The sequence below is a fragment of the Dendrobates tinctorius genome, unplaced genomic scaffold (genome assembly GCF_039654945.1).
Source record: "Dendrobates tinctorius isolate UK_male_01 unplaced genomic scaffold, ASM3965494v1 ptg000063l, whole genome shotgun sequence".
Lineage (NCBI taxonomy): Eukaryota > Metazoa > Chordata > Amphibia > Anura > Dendrobatidae > Dendrobates > Dendrobates tinctorius.
Window position 1 is genome coordinate 9,422,717 of NW_027361731.1, and position 17,475 is coordinate 9,440,191.

Sequence of the window (17,475 nt, forward strand, 5' to 3'; positions counted from 1 at the left end):
CACAGATCTCCCAGACATTATGGTTGAACATATCCCTAGTCTTTATAATGATATTGCACTCATTCCCTGACAGACCGCAGCATGGCCATTAGTTACAAGCTGCTAATGATCTTCGGAGCAGGTAAGTTTTCCCTGAGTGGTATATATTGGGTGGTCTGAAAACGGAGTCTAGTCTAGGACAATTTGCCTGTATTATTTGACACCTGTTACAATACCAAACTAGGGCAGTCCCTATAGGAGGAAAAGTACAATAATTATACTGCATTTTCACATACTTTCTATTCCTAACTGACCGCCACTGGAGTGGCTTATAAACTTACGAAGTATATAATTTGAAGTCTGGGGTCTCCCTATATATGGCTAGGTTTCTAACTGTTTTGGATATCATGTATAAGGATTTGTCCTCACTTAGGTGCAGCAGGAGGAAAAACAGGTGGGCTTCTTTAAAAGAGTCTGTGTGGGTTTATTTGCTCCATAAACCCCAAAGCAACAACACAAGGTAACAGATTTTCACAGCAGGCACAAGCAACACCAACAGTTCTTAGCTGGGCTTTGTTCCCTCAGGCCCTTTGAGCACTCAGGCTAGGGCAATGTCCAGCCCGGAGGCTCTATCTTGAGCCATACACACAGGAGGCCGTCTACTTCTCAAGTCTCAGACTATGTGCTAAAGCACAACCTCCATTATGTAGGCTGTAACCACACCCACAGGTTAGGTATGGATCCCATGGGCTGGTCACATGGTCATGACCTCACTGCAGGTCCTGAAGGAAAACAGGGGTACAGTCAGCACCCTCACCCAGAGGTGAGGTAATATGGGTAGCCAGACCCTCCCAATCTCATAGTTACCAGCAACCCGGACTCATGTGCACTAAAGACAAAATCTCTGGGTTGCATCGCAGGGAACATCCATCCCTGTGACATATACCTCCCATTAACCACGCGACCACCAGTCACACCACACATGATACATGACTTTAGTTTTTTTTGTCTAATCAATATTAAATAAAGTCTCCTGATGAATCGCCTTTGGTGAGGACGACAAAATCGGTAGAAATGAGAGGCTTGGAGAGTGAGTGTGAATCCGTCACCTCACCCTATATACTGAGACGTGGGGTATATGTTTAATCTATTAGTGACCTTCTGACTAACCTTCAGGGGGTGAATTATGGGTATAGTTTTACATTTGGAATAAAGTTTAGCTTCATCCTTTTGTCAGCAAACATGAGGAATGACAAGAGCCAACCCATTTAAGATCTAATTATGGTTAAAACTATTCCAACATTATGAACATAAAAAAGGCTTCTCCTCTATGTGACATCTCTGATGTTTATTAACAGTTGATTTCCAAGTAAAATATTTCCCACATTAAGAAAATGAAAAAGGCTTCTCCTATGTGTGAGTTCTCTGGTGACTAACAAGAAGTGATTTCCGGGTAAAACATTTCTCACATTCTGAACAGGAAAAAGGCTTTTTCCCTGTGTGGGTTCTTTGGTGTAAAATACAAGCTGTTTTATGTGTAAAACATTTCCCACATTCTGAACATGAAAAAGGCTTCTCCCCTGTGTGGGTCCTCTGGTGTATAATACAAGCTGATTTATGTGTAAAACATTTCCCACATTCTGAACATGAAAAAGGCTTCTCCCCTGTGTGGGTTCTCTGGTGCATAATGCAAGCGAATTTATGTGTAAAACATTTCCCACATTCTGAACATGAAAAAGGCTTTTCCCCTGTGTGGGTTTTCTGGTGCTTAACACAAGCTGATTTATCTGTAAAATATTTCCCACATTCTGAACAGGAAAAAGGCTTCTCCCCTTTGTGAATTCTCTGGTGTCTAACCAAATGTGATTTACGTGCAAAACATTTCCCACATTCTGAACATGAATAAGGTTTCTCCCCTGTGTGAGTTCTCTGGTGCTTAACACAACCTGATTTAGTGTTAAACCATTTCCCACATTCTGAACATGAATAAGGTTTCGCTCCTGTGTGAATTCTCTGGTGATCAACAAAATGTGATTTTTGTGTAAAACATTTCCCACATTCCGAACATGAAAAAGGCTTCTCCCCTGTGTGGGTTCTCTGGTGACTAACAAGACATGCTTTCCGATTAAAAGATTTATCACATTCTGAACAGGAAAAAGGCTTCTCCCCTGTGTGAGTTCTCTGGTGACTAACAAGATATGCTTTCCGATTAAAAGATTTATCACATTCTGAACATGAAAAAGGTTTCTCCCCTGTGTGAGTTCTCTGGTGCTTAACACAATCTGATTTATGTGCAAAACTTTTCCCACATTCTGAACATGAAAAAGGCTTCTCCCCTGTGTGGGTTCTCTGGTGTATAATACAATCTGATTTATGTGTAAAACATTTCCCACATTCTGAACATGAAAAAGGCTTCTCCCCCGTGTGGGTTCTCTGGTGACTAACAAGAAGCGCTTTTTGGTGAAAAGATTTCTCACATTCTGAACATGAAAAAGGCTTCTCCCCTGTGTGGGTTCTCTGGTGCTTAACACAACCTGATTTATGTGCAAAACATTTCCCACATTCTGAACAGGAAAATGACTTCTTTGCTTTAGGAGCAGTTTGTTTTTTAATGCTTATTTTGTGACTTTGATTTTCCTTAGTAGTTGGTAATGAATCAGAAGACAGGACCTGTTTCATAGGATCAGATGACAGATCTTTGATGTAAATGGATGATGGTATATCTGGAGTAACAGCAATCACTCCAGTTGTATGTTGTAGGATCTGAAGATCATCACATTTAAAAATTAAAGAGGTCAGCAGTCCCTCTGATGTTCTGGTACAGTCATCTGCTAAGATAAAAAACAATTATTTTTTTAATAAAATATCCTTGAGTTTTATATTTTTGAACATTTCTACTTAAACTGTCCATAAATATGGCAAGCTATGTAAAAAACTTTATTTACCGAGACAATGACAGTTCACATTCTAATAGAAAACCTTGTTGGATGAACCAGTAGTGTGTGGTGTTCAATTGTTTGTTCATTCTGCCTCCCAAATATCGAATAAAAAAAAAACAATCAATATTATGTAGGCGAAAATAATACCAATTCTCATCTCACAAAAAACAAGTCCCCACTCAGGTCCATCATCTGTCAATGGAAAAACAGAGGATCCCACACTACTACTGGCTCAAAGGCAGTTGAAAAGCAACAGGGTTTCTACAAATCAATCCAGCAAAAAAAAGCTCTCACTTCTGAGTCTGCTCAAACAACATTTAGGATCCCTGTGTATAGCAATATATAAAGCTGAGTGTGTGTGTGTGTGTGTGTCTGTGTGTGTATCAGCCCCGGCCCTCATTATGATGTCATAATGGTTGCCATGATGACGCTGATGTCATAATAGGTTGCAATGGCTTAGATTATGTCATAATGGTTGCCACGGGAACGATGATGTCATAATGGGTATATGGGCACGGGACTATGGGATGGAGGATATGTATGATGGGTATATGGGCACGGGACTATGGGATGGTGGATATGTATGATGGGTATATGGGCACGGGACTAAGGGATGGTGGATGTGTATGATGGGTATTTGGGCATGGGACTATGGGATGGAATATAATCATTATAATTGGTTATTACTAACCACAGTTAGTTAGTATTCCCGGGCAACGCCGGGCTCTTTAGCTAGTTTAGCAATATTATAGTGAGAAGAACTCACTTAAAGGGAATCTGTCACCTACTTTTGGCGGGCGCTGAAAACGAGGTCAGTCCGATGGGCAGGTGTTCCCGATGTGTGCCGCCTCCCCATCCTTGGCCGCCATCCACAGTTTTTTGAGGAATAGGAGTAGGTGTCCGCCATTTTTTGCGGGTGCGCTCAGCATTCTTGGCTAGCGCACACGGAGTATGCTTTGCCCAACTGCGGGCAAAGCCGAAAAGCCTGACTGCGCATGCGCGGGTTAACTAAGCCCCGGAAGTATTTTTCTGTGTTCCGGGGCTTAGTTAACCGGCGCATGCGCAGTCGGACCAACCTCGTTTTCAGCGTCCGCCAAAAGTAGGTGACAGATTCCCTTTAATTTGTGGTGTGTGTCTTCTGGAGCACAATCTGGGCACTATGTGTTGGGTAATAAAATGGCAAATGTGTAATTTTCACTCTCCAACATCCACTGCGTGTTAATTTCTGGAAAGTGGCAGTGAAGACAAAATATTTACTACTCCTACACTCGTGGTCAAAATTTTTGGTACCCCTGTGATGCTAATTAGTGGACATACCGCGATTTAACACGGAGGTCTCAAACTGCATTCCTCAAGGGCTGCAAACCATGCGTGTTTTCAAGATTTCCTTAGCACTGCACAAGGTGCAGGCGATTAAATTACCACCTGGGCAATACAAGGAAATCCTGAAAACATGACCTGTTTGCAGCCCTTGAGGAATGCAGTTTGACCTCTGATTTAACATGTCCCTTTTGTCACATTATTTTCAGGGGTACCATCATTTCTGTCCAGGCCTATTTTATAGGTTTTATTTTTAAAAAATTCTGTGGAAGCATGGTTGTGTCTGACTTTCATTTGTTCATTTTTCATAGAATTTTTATTTATTATTACTTTTGTCAGATTCAAGTTAATTCTGTGACGATTGTGGGTTTTTCTGTCATTAAATGAGGGGAACCAACAATTTTGACCATGTGTGTACAGATTATAACCCTCAGTGAATTAATTTATAAAGTGGAATCACTTTATGGGGATTTCGACTATTCTGGTTTTCTGTCATGTGGTTATATTAGGGCTCATGCATAAGGTGTGTCCAATCTCATCTGGGATCTGTTCCTGGGGTCCAGCTGGAGTAATCTGCTCCCTACTTCAGCCAATAGGAAAGTACCACACCCTACTAAAGCTCAAATCATATGGCCGGAATCTGCCAGATACAGCGTTGTTCTCCTCTGGTTCAATCCTCTGTGCTCAGCTCGCGGCTTGTGTATTTGACCGTGGCCCGTTTACTGACTACTCTTGTGTCTTCTGATTCTGTATTCTGTCCTTCTGGCTCTGACCCAGCTACCTGACTATTCTTCTTGCCATCTAAAAGCACAGAATAGCAGGTAACACCATGGTCCAAGCCTAGGGGTCCCTGTGTAGGTCCAGATCCATGTAAGGGTGTTAAAGGGCGATGAGCAAGGCAATCCTTGGGATATGGAAACCAGAGAAGATAGTGCCAAGTATGTACATGGTGGGCGTCTTCTGAGCTGCCAGATTACCCAGTGTCTGCAAACTATTCCAGCTAGATCTGCAGTCAAATAGCTAAATGGCGCTCCTTCCCATCTGAACACTGCCATGTGCCCAGACAGAAGTGTACAATCGTATATAGGGTATTGTGCGAAGTTGGAAAATAATTTATAACATCCATTTGTTTTCTATTATCCTTTGTGAAGAATTCCAAAGTTATCACCACATAAAGTGACACACGTCAGATTTTAAAAATGGGACCCGATTAGGAACACAAAACTGGCTCCAGGAAGAGGATAAATCAGAGTATTTTGGACACTAACTACTGTAGTCAAAAACTGTGACTATAGACAATAACATCTACTGAAATGATCAAACTCCACAGTCTTCATCAGTAATAAATGAGCAACTAGTGGTGAGACCTCTCTGGGGTAATTAGCACATGGGTCTCGGTGATTTCACAATCTAAACTATCGTAAGGGCCAATATTTTCTGTCAAATGAGTTTCAAGAAGAAATATTGGGCAGTTAAAGAGAACTGTGTATAATAGTGCAGAGCTGAGATGTCTTAAAGGGAACCTGTCAGCAGGATTGTGCACAGTGAGGCTGGTTTCACATTAGCGCTTTTTAAGCGCACGCACGGCCGGGGGTAGCTCCGCCCCCGAGCCGGCTCTCTGCCCGGCGTGCCCGCCCCTTGCTTGTAGCGTCGCCTCCTAGCGCACAGCGGCGCCTGCGATCGGCGCACCCTATCTTTAGCATAGAGTGCGCAGATCGTGCGCAGGCCGTGCGCTAGTTGCGCTTTGACCTGCGCTGCGCACTTTTGACGGTGCGCCGTGCGCGCCAAAATCAAACTTTTCGGATTTTGGCGCGCACGGCGCACCGTCAAAAGTGCGCAGCGCAGGTCAAAGCGCAACTAGCGCACGGCCTGCGCACCCTATGCTAAAGATAGGGTGCACCGATCGCAGGCGCCGCTGTGCGCTAGGAGGCGGCGCTACAAGCAAGGGGCGGGCACGCCGGGCAGAGAGCCGGCTCGGGGGCGGAGCTACCCCCGGCCGTGCGTGCGCTTAAAAAGCGCTAATGTGAAGCCAGCCTAACCTACAGACACTGTCAGGTCGGCGCCGTTATACTGATTACAATGATACCTGGTGATGAAATCCGTCTTGTGGTTATTGTTGAATCTGTATTTGTAGCTTTCAGTTAATGAGATTCTCGTGCTTCGGGGCGGGGCTGTGGGCGGGGCTTTATGTGGTGCTCTGAATACATATTCATCTGTATTGGCTTATGACGTGTCACTGATCCATCACTGACCTGCCCCCCACTGTTACATAATACATATAATAGCATTGATATTATTGTTGATCATGCCTATAATATTGTGGCTATTGTGAAGCTTAGAAAAAAAAATACATCCAGCAAAATGTCACCGGCGATGGCGGCGCCTGCGCAGTAGCATCTATAAGTAAGAGATAGATGATCAACACTATTATATGCATTATGTAAACATGGGGGGCAGGTCACTGAGGGACCTGCCAAGACCTGTCATAAGCCAATACAGATGAATATATAAGCAGAGCACCACTTAAAGCCTCAGCCACAGCCACGCCCACAGCCCCTCCAGAAGCCCCGCCCCAGAGCACGAGAATCTCATTAATCTTTATTTGTAGTTTTCAGTTAAACAACAACTACAAGACGGGTTTCATCACCAGGACTATCAGGGAGTTACAGACTCACATAAGTGACGCAGGACAAACCCAACACAATCACACTATCATACAGAATGAACAGGTAAAAAAAGACATAGAATAAAGAAAAAGTCACATCCCCATCAACAACGTATGTATGAGGGGAGAACTCCCAACAGTAAACCGGAGTTGCATTCATTAATGGTGGACCATTGGAGCTACTATGAATCCTGACCAGAAGATTAGAGAAAATAACATTGCTCCCCAGTTCAGGAGAGATTGTGCAGTAATCTGAATTCCTAAGAATTGAAAACATAATGTCATTTATGACGTGGAGTGAATCCATGAAACCAGGGCTGGAGCCATGCCAACACATCTCCTGCAGGGGTGAATAAATGTATATTACAGCCATCAGCCTCGCACAGTTTAGAGATATATCATGGCACAGGGGTAATGTTTGTCCTGTAGATTATCACAATTCTCCTTAAATTAGTTAGCTTTAATACAAATTGAAAAGTCAGGATAAAGGGAAACTCTGTTGTTATTGTGCAGAAATTCACACTTGGCCTCACTGCACATTTAATGTTGTCGATCATAAAAGTGAAGTTTGGCCAGAAAGACTGGACCTGGTCTTGTAGGGACCATATGAGCACATTCAGCAGCACAGAAGGGAGAGAAGGAAGATTCATCCAACAAGATCTCAGGATCTAGGAAGCCAACAGCATCATTACCCTCCGCTTTCTCTTACAGACCCATCATAATACTTTTCTTCAAGTAATTTTCTAACTTGTAAGCACATTCTACATACGCTGTCATTTTACTTTGTAGTTTACAGAACTGGGCAGGTAATGGTCAGCATCTTCTAATACCAGGGGGTAGATGGATCCTCCAAGTTCTATATAAAAGGGCTTTCAATGCACAAAGTAATTTGAACAGTTTTGAGTGAAGGAGAATGTTGTGGTCTAGAGGCAAAATGGTGATCATGGTAATACGGCCGGACTACACCGATGAAGCAGCCATAGCTGATGACCGAGAAGAATCTGTGACTTCTCTGTATTTAGTGGTTATTACTCACCTGGGTAGTCATATGTGGGAATCTCCTCTTTACACCGCTCATCACCCCTCACATATGTCTCTGTAGTATTAATATTGGTCAGATCTTCACCCTAAAACAAATATTGTAAAAGTCACAGACAGATGGAGAAGTCACATCTATGATCAGCTCTAATCCTGCCATCTCCACCGCTCTCATTACACAAGAATAAAACATATAATACTGGTGGATAAAACAAGACTGAGCACAAAACCTTCACAGCCGTCTACACATCATAGGGGAGATCTCATGACACCTTCTCTCCATCTACCTGATGATCCTGAGGAACATCGAGATCTTCTTGTTTACAGTCCTGTGGAAAAAGAGGATGGGGACATCTCTCTGGTGTTGTCCTCTTACTGGATAGATCTGGAGGAAACACATACAGGGACTGAATTCGTTCTTTACATACAGATAATTATAGGCCGTGTGTATTTAGTCCTGTCTATTACCTGATGATGTGAGGGGCTGGGGAACCTCCATCATGACGTCCTTGTATACATCTTTGTGTCCTTCTAAATACTCCCACTCCTCCACGGAGAAATAGACAGCAACATCCTGACACCTTAAAGGAACCTGACACATACAATGATACCGTCATCCCCCCGATCCCTTCATAGCGTTACTGTATAATGTCCCAGCATTCCCAGCTGTGTCACCTCTCCAGTCAGCAGCTCAATCATCTTGTAGGTGAGTTCTAGGATCTTCTGGTCATTGATGTCCTCATGTATCAGGGGGTGAGGTGGAGGCCCCGTGATTGGGCTCAGGGGTCTTCCCCATCCCTCAGACACAGGGTCCTGACAGCTCTCACTAGAGTTCTTCTTCACTACTGTGTAATCCTGGTTATGGAGAGACACATTAATAAATCTCACTACAGACATTTCCAGAGTCCTCACCTCTCCTGTTCTGTCCATCTGTTATTCCCATAGATAAGAATGATGTAATGTGACGTCATCAGAATCTCTCACCTCTCCAGTAAGCCGGAAGAGGATCTCTAGGGTGAGATGTAATATCCTCTCCGCTATCTTGTCTCTGTCCATATCCATCCTTGATGGGTAAATCAGGAAAATTCTCTTATGTAGAAGATCTTCATTGAGGATCCGATTCTAGAGACTTGAATGAGAAGATGAGACAATGTAAAAAATCCTGTGTAATAATACAAGTACTGGAGATAATAAGGGAAACATATGAGGAGATTTATTATTTTACAGTATTTAGTTTCTTCTTTACATCTACTAATAAAACCTATATATTTAGGCCACAGACAACAAGCAGTTTCCTCCTCGGAGTCGGCAGCTGAATACGTTCCTCATAGACTCATCTTCCATAACGCTAATTCTCGTCTCATTTACCGACACTGGAATCGGCATTAGCAATACTGCAGGAGATATTCATTACACGTGACATGAGGAATAACTACTTCATGATGAGGACGACATCTTCATCTTCTACTACGGCTCTAGAAACATATTTGTCCAGAGTCCGTCACTGACTCCATCCCCACCGGCCGTCTATATGAATGTTTCCCGTCTTCCCCGCACTGGAATCTTCTATCATGTTAGATCTCAGCTCTGATTCACACACAGAAGTTTGAGGCTTATATAAAAGATTTTTTGTTCCCACAAACACCAAGGACAGAAATGATCTGATCCCAAAGTCTCCATGTACAGTGATTTATGGGGTTTATTTCTCGCCTTAGACTTTACTACATTACAAAAAAAACACCACAAAAAAAGCATATGTTAAAATGTTTCTGAAGAAAATTGGCTCCAACAATTCTTGTAAAAAGAAAAAAAAAAAAAATGGAAAAAGCAGAAGACACATTTTATTTTTTTCACACAAATTATTGTTTAAGATTTTTTTTTAACTCTTTTGGGCCCCAGAACATAGATATACACCACAGGGACGGCACAGGTGCGGCTGCAACAAAAACCCTGGCAGTTTCACCACTTGCTGCTGCCAAAAGCAAACATGGCATCTCAGAAGGTGGGACAGAGTCTGGCTGAATGCCCCCTCGCCCCCAAGTACTCGATAGTATGGGGCGGCCTAGATACTACGATACTTACATGCCTAATAATGGGTTCTGTGATAAAGAAACTTGGCGCTCAACTTTTGAAGATATGAGGTAATTGAACGCAGTCAAAACTGTAGAACAACATCCAGACATTTCAGTCAAACAGTGGCCTTCAGCAGTGTACTAACAATGGAAAGAAAGAATGCAAATTAAATAATAAAATCAAACATATATATACACTGCTCAAAAAATAAAGGGAACACTTAAACAACAGAATATAACTCCAAGTAAATCAAACTTCTGTGAAATCAAACTATCCACTTAGGAAGCCACACTGATTGACAATCAGTTTCACATGCTGTTGTGCAAATGGAATAGACAACAGATGGTTAATTATTGGCAATTACCTAGACACCCTCAATAAAGGAGTGGTTCTGCAGGTGGGGACCACAGACCACATCTCAGTACCAATGCTTTCTGGCTGATGTTTTGGTCACTTTTGAATGATGGTTGTGCTTTCACACTCGTGGTAGCATGAGACGGACACTTTTGAATGTTGGTTGTGCTTTCACTGTGACGGATTCAGCTTTCGCGGAGTCGTTTTCTAGAGTGGACCCTCTGGGTCGTGGCATCCACCCACCGAGGGCGAGCTGACCTTGTGAGGAACCACCCCCTATACAGGGAGTGTCAGGGGCAAGACCAAGGGGGTGAACCACTACGACTGCTGGAACCAGACGGCCAGCTCAGGTAGACACAATGTGTGAGTGTCTGACGACAAGGGAAGTGCAGGAAACAAGACAAGGCGTGATTTCAAGGTATCTTCATTAAGGTGAACTCAGGGTAACATCAGGTGCAAGATGTGATAACAGGGGAACACAGCAAGGTGGGTGCGAGGGCACGCCAATGTCCATGGCATGGTACGTGCCAGGTGACACGCCTGGGTACAGGCAAGGGCTCAATGGCATCGGACTCCGGACAGCTGGTGACGATCGACAGGATCAGGGCATCAGGCTGCGGACATCAGCTCCGGACGTCAGGCCGCAGTCGTCAGGCTTACGATCTCTGGCAGCGATCGGCAGGTTCCGGGCATCCGGCAGGCAAACCAGGGTTCAGGCAAGGAGGCACAACAGTGCTCCAGACATAGTGCATGTTAAGGAACACGCCAAGGTCCAAGGCAAAGTTTAAGGCAGGGTGCGTGCTAGGGACACGCCAGGGTCCAAGGCAAGATGCAAGGAAGGATTCAACACACTAGGCATGGTGCGTGTTTAGGGAACACACCAGGGTTCAAGGTCCAAGGTCCTGCGCATGCAGAGGGGCACGCCAGGGTTCAGGATAAGGCAAGGGCCTGCGCGTGCTAGAGGACACGCCAGGGTTAAGGCTAAGGCCTGCACATGCTAGAGGCATGCCAGGGTTAAGGCTAGGGCCTGCGCGTGCTAGAGGACACGCCAGGGTACAGGCTATGGCCTTTGTTTGCTAGAGGGGATGCCAGGGTACAGGCTAGGACCTGTACATGCTAGAGGACACACCAGGGTACAGGCTAGGGCCTACACGTGCTAGGAGGCACGACAGGGTACATGGCAGGACCTGCACGTACTTTCAGAGAAGCACGGGGAGGTATGCCAAGGAGCAAGCTAGGGCCTGCGCGTGCTAACAGGGCATGCAAAGCACAGTGCGGGGCAGCGTGGGTGCAAGGAAGCACAGAGCACGGCTGGGGCACTGGCTAGCAGGTCGGGCTGGGGCTCAGACCGGCGGCCAAGACTGAGGCGAGCACGGCTGAAGCACAACAGGCTTACACAGCTAAGTCACTGGCCGACGAGCACAGCTGAGGCACAAGCAGGTGGGCATGGCTAAGGCGGGCACGACTGAGGCACAAGCAGGCAGCCGAGGGAAAGCCAGGCGCATGCAAAAGGCACGCGAAGAAACAAGGCAAGGCAAGAAACAAGGCAAGGCTAGGCAAAGTACAGAACAAAGAGCGGAACGAAAGCAGAAGCACAGAGCTGGGTCAGGGAGAGTATAGGGATAGCAGCGGAGCGTAGGCCGAAGACCAGAGCCGGGTCAAGGCAGAACCTTGAGACTAGCCAGGAAATGTGCTAGAGAGCACCATAGGGCAGAGCAAGGAAAACCAGGCAAAGACAGGGAAGCGGAAGTACTAAAAGGCTAAGAATAGCAAAGGCAAGACATGGCGAAACAGGCAAAGGCAGCGAACATAGGAAGTACTACAAGGCAAAGAAAAGCAAGGACAAGACATGGCACAAAAGACAACACAAGACATGGCACAGGACAAGAGGCAGAATACAAGCACAGAGCGTGTGCAGAGAAGCACGACAGGGAGCGACCGAGCAGACCAAGCAGCCATGCAGGGAAGCAACACGATACTCAGGCCCCGACCATAGGAAGGGGCGGTCTGATATAGGGCATTAGCACCTGCACTTCCGGGTCAGGACCAGGAGAGGACTTCCTGTTCAGATCCTCCAGGATCATAGAGAGGATTGCTGGATCAGATTCTGCTGAACTATAGAGAGGATCACATGGTCGGGTCCTCCAGGACCATAGAGAGGATAGCTGGATCAGATTCTGCTGGACCATAGAGAGGATCACATGGTCGGGACCTCCAGGATCATAGAGAGTATCACAGCAGGCAGAGCAGAGATGGGCGCGCACAGAGCAACGGCATGCAACCATGAGGAGGTACGCGTGCACACTAGTGATGGCGCACAGCCATGAGAGGTAGCACATGTGCGCACGAGTGTGCACCAGCAACGGCAGGCAGCCATGAGGTGAGGTGCGCGTGCACACTGCTCCAGGAGTCACGCAGTATAACAGTCATAAGGTGCGTGTGCACACTGCTCCAGGGATCACGCAGTATAACAGTCATGATGTTCGTGTGCACACTACTCCTGGGATCATGCAGCATAACAGTCATGAGATGCGTATGCACACTGCTCCAGGGGTCATGCGGCAAAACAGACATGACGGGCAAGACAGTTAGGTGCGCTTGCACACTGCTCCAGGGGTCATGCGGCATAACAGACATGGCGGGCGTGACATTCACACTCGTGGTAGCATGAGACGGACTCTACAACCCACACAAGTGGCTCAAATACTGCAGCTCATCCAGGATGGCACATCAATGCGAGCTGTGGCAAGAAACTTTGCTGTGTCTGTCAGCGTAGTGTCCAGAGGCTGGAGGCACTACCAGGAGACAGTCCAGTACACCAGAAAATGTGGAGGGGGCCGTAGGAGGGTAACAACCCAGCAGCAGGACCGCTACCTCAGCCTTTGTGCAAGGAGGAACAGGAGGAGCACTGCCATAACCCTGCAATATGACCTCCAACAGGTCACAAATGTGCATGCGTCTGCACAAAAGGTTAGAAACAGACTCCATGAGGATGGTCTGAGTGCCCAATGTCCACAGATGGGGGTTGTGCTCACAGCCCAACACCATGCGGCCCTCCAAAGAAATGCCAGCCTACAATATTACCCACTGCCAAAGCGGTCATGCTGAAGGATATTGCAGGCAGCAGATCGCTCTCCACGGCATCTCCAGACTCTGTCACGTCTGTCACAAGTGCTCAGTGTGAACCTGCTTTTATCTGTGAAAAGCACAGGGCATCAGTGGCGAATTTGCCAATCCTGTTGTTCTGTGGCAAATGTCAAGCGTCCTGCACGGTGTTGGGATATATATATAATGGGTATATGGGCCTGGGACTATGAGATGGAGGATGTGTGATGGGTATATGGGCACTGGACTATGGGATGGAGGATAATCATTATAAATTGTTATAACTAACCACAGTTAGTAACTATGCCTGGGCAACGCCGGGGTCTTCAGTTATTATAATATATATCTAATATATATGTTTCATAGGCACATCTTCTTGAACACAACAGGTTACACTGCCTGTTTAAAACAGCTGACATGTCGCGGCTTTGAGGTGGGCTCACCGCCGGAGCCCACCTCAAAGCGGGGGATACTGACCGCTGACGTACTATCCCATCAGCGGTCAGTAAGGGGTTAAGAATCTTTACTTTCACCAGAGCTGTTTAAAAGATGAAAGCTGAGCTGTGATTGGTTGCTATGAGCAACAGTTTTCTTTGTAGGCAGTTGTGGTAAAGCTGGAAATCACAAAATTTATTATGGTGCCGACACAGACCACCCTCTGACACAAACTGCAGGGGGGGAGCCCAGAATCAAGATCTTCTCTTTGTCTGGCATGAAGCATCTCATTAACTAAAAAATTCAAACACAAATTAAAAAAAGAAACACAAGACGGATTTCTCCAACCCAGGTATCATTTTAATCGGTGTAACAGCGCCAACCTGACAATGCCTGGTTCGCTTTAAACTTATTTATACAGCTACAACTAATAACACTTTAAATTAGTCCTTCTTTACAATTTCTGACTAAATAGTATTACACTCAGGGGCACTGAAATGCTCTGTGCTGCGGTGACACTGCGCCTCCATAGTGTACAGACGGGATGGAACCTGGAGATGACATACAGGTATATACTATATACAGGAGGAGATGACACACAAGTATACACTATATACAGAGGAGATGACATACAGGTATATACTATATACAGGGGGAGAAGATGTACAGGTATATACTATATACAGGAGGAGATGACACACAGGTATATACTATATACAGGAGGAGATGACATACAGGTATATACTATATACAGGGGGAGATGATATACAGGTATATACTATATACAGGGGAGATGACATACAGTTATATACTATACACAGGAGGAGATGACACACAAGTATACACAGGAGATGACATACAGGTATATACTATATACAGGGGGAGATAACATACCTGTATGTACCTGTAGTACATACAGGCATATACTATATACAGGGGGAGATAACATACAGGTATACACTATATACAGGAGGAGATGACATACAGGTATATACTATATACAGGAGGAGATGACACACGTACATACTATATACAGCAGGAGATAACATACAGGTACATACTATATACAGTTCAGAGAAGAGCGACCAGAATGGTGACCGGTCTGCAAACCATGGCCTATGAGGAACGGTTACAGGACTTGGGAATGTTTAGCTTTTGCTTGGGTCAAAGGTCACGTACGTTCAGCATGAAACTCAGGCGCACAGCCGGGGTCCGGGTATAACTGACACTGGGTCAGGTTTATTAAAGGTGAAAGCAATGCATAAAGGAAATAAAACATAAAACAAATCCTTGCCTGTCCGGCACTATTGTGGGGAGGAGGACCCCCATATAGTGATTGGGCCGGAACCAAGGGGACCGCCATCAGAGTTATTGAAGGAATCACATCAGGAGGATTACAAAGGGAGACATGCGACTGGGGTTGTCAGGGCAACAGGGGGCGGGGCTAGGGTAAAAGGAGCAGGGAACGCGCTGAAGTGGCAGTTGGAGAGGAGCCAGAGTGAAGGCAGGGAGGAGAGTGACTTGCAGGGGCACCGACTAGAGCCTGTGAGGAGAAAGCTGTGCATTTATCGACGAGAGAGACTGTTACCGTAGACTGCTACCCACCCCCGTTCCCAGAGAATCGTCCCCGCTGTCCCCCGCCTTGGCGAGAGAGGAATTTTTCCTCAGGTTGTGGCCGTGAGTACCCGTAACCAGGCCACAGAGGCCTGGGCACTTCCCCCCGGCCTTCCCCCATCACGCCGACCCGGCCGTCACCGGCTTGAAGGTACGCCACCTCATCACAGGCAAGATAAAAGGCTTGCTACCCCAGCTTTGGGAGAGACTCCTTGATAAAGGACGGCTACAGGTCATCTGGGGAACTGCGTCATCACCGCGCCCCACCGTCATCGCTTTCTTCAGGGCCTGTTGCGCCCCAACGGTATCGCTTCCTTCAGGGCCTGTTGCGCCCCAGCGGCAGCGCTTTCTTCAGCGCCTGTTGCACCCCAGCGGCAGCGCTTTCTTCAGGGCCTGTTGCGCCCCAGCGGCAGCATTTCCTTCAGGGCCTGTTGCGCCCCAGCGGCAGCGTTTCCTTCAGGGCCTGTTGCGCCCCAGCGGCAGCGCTTACTTCAGGGCCTGTTGCACCCCAACGGCCTCGTTTTCTTCAGGGCCTGTTGCGCCCCAACGGCCTCGTTTTCTTCAGGGCCTGTTGCGCCCCAACGGTATTGCTTTCTTCAGGGCCTGTTGCGCCCCACTGTCATCACTTTCTTCAGGGCCTGTTGAGTCCCACCCTCCCAGGAGTAACGAGGCGTCAGGACAGCCGCCTCAGCGACCTCTACGCGGCCACGTTCACGAACCTGTCAGCCCCTGGAAGGCTAAGTACCGCAATAGTGTTGTTAAGATTGCTGAGTCCCTGCGTGGACTGTTTGTCCCAGTATATCTTGTTTGTTCAGTTAAGCCCCAGTGGCTAGTTTGATAAAAAGTTATTTCACCAACCACCATCCGTCTAGTGTCTCGTCACTGCATCCTGCAAACCTGCAGAACCCCACACTTGGCGTAGTCGGCAGGATGCAGTCTCCGAGCGTAGACGGTGGTGGCGCAGGTCAGGGGGAAGCTGTAGACTCTGTAAATAATGAGGGCCCCCGTACTAGCATTTCATTGGGGGCCATACTGAACAACCTGCCTAGATTCTCCGGCTCCAATACTATGCTATGGAGCTGGACAGAGCGAATGCAGGGGCTCTTTTGGATGCACCCAATGACCCCTGACCTGGAAGCTGAAGCGGCACTCATGGCCCTAGACGGGGAGGTGCGGAGGTCAGTGATGTTGAAACCTCCGGGGCACCGCAACACTTTTGAAAAGGTGTTGCAGATAGTGGAACAGACCCACGGGGATCCCACTAATGTGGGAGAGTTAAGGACCCGTCTGTTTAGCCGGATGCAGGCAGAAGGGTAGATGATTACTCAGTATATGAATGTACTCCAAGAGTTGCATACGGCTATTGAAAGAAAAGACGGGGTAGGGGTAGGACCTGTTGACATTACCCTACGTGACCTACTGGTGACTGGACTGCGAGATCCACTGATAAAGCAGGCATTACGGGAACAGATCAGAATGAATCCCCAAATAGACTTTTCAGAAGTGGGAAGTCAGGCACGGGTTCGGGAGCAAGAGCAGGGGATGGTGGTCCCCGTGGGGAAGGTCCGAGGTGTGGAGGCCTCCTCGAACACAGTTGAGGAACCTCAGTGGGTGGAGGAGATGAAGCGAGAATTGAAAAATATTAAGAGCGAGTTGGCTGAAGCAAAGAGAAGAACCGAACCGGAGACTGGGCGACCCAGTGTTAATCCCGGTCCCTGGGGGTCACGCTCTCCGTGGGGTGGTCAATCTCTACCGGCCCGGTGTTATGAGTGTGGAGAACCAGGCCACTTCGCCCGAGAGTGTCCGCGGTGTGGGAGATACCCACCCCGGCGGCCATTAAACTAAAGGGCTCCGGGCTGGGGGGACGCCGCTCGGAGCCGAAAACCACAACTAGGGGTGGTGGAAGTCCCGAAGATTTGGTAGCAAAGTGTCCGGTAGTTTGGGCAGAAGTAG

General features: G+C 46.8%; 1 protein-coding gene across 2 annotated transcripts; it reads right to left on the reverse strand.

Moving 5' to 3' along the window:
* Window positions 1–1,312: 1,312 nt before the first annotated feature.
* Window positions 1,313–10,150, reverse strand: LOC141094253 (uncharacterized). 2 transcript variants are annotated; one of them, XM_073580073.1, is made up of 7 exons: window positions 10,024–10,150; window positions 8,926–9,070; window positions 8,617–8,796; window positions 8,410–8,533; window positions 8,229–8,326; window positions 7,940–8,030; window positions 1,313–2,807 (listed from the first exon to the last, which is right to left on the reverse strand). In XM_073580073.1, exons 2-7 carry the CDS (start codon window positions 9,001–9,003, stop codon window positions 1,390–1,392), a joined length of 1,989 nt encoding a protein of 662 aa, XP_073436174.1. In that variant the 5' UTR covers window positions 9,004–9,070; window positions 10,024–10,150; the 3' UTR covers window positions 1,313–1,389. The 2 variants fall into 2 exon arrangements, with proteins under 2 accessions (XP_073436174.1, XP_073436173.1); XM_073580072.1 differs by having other exon boundaries at window positions 1,313–2,810.
* Between the last annotated feature and the right edge of the window lie 7,325 nt (window positions 10,151–17,475).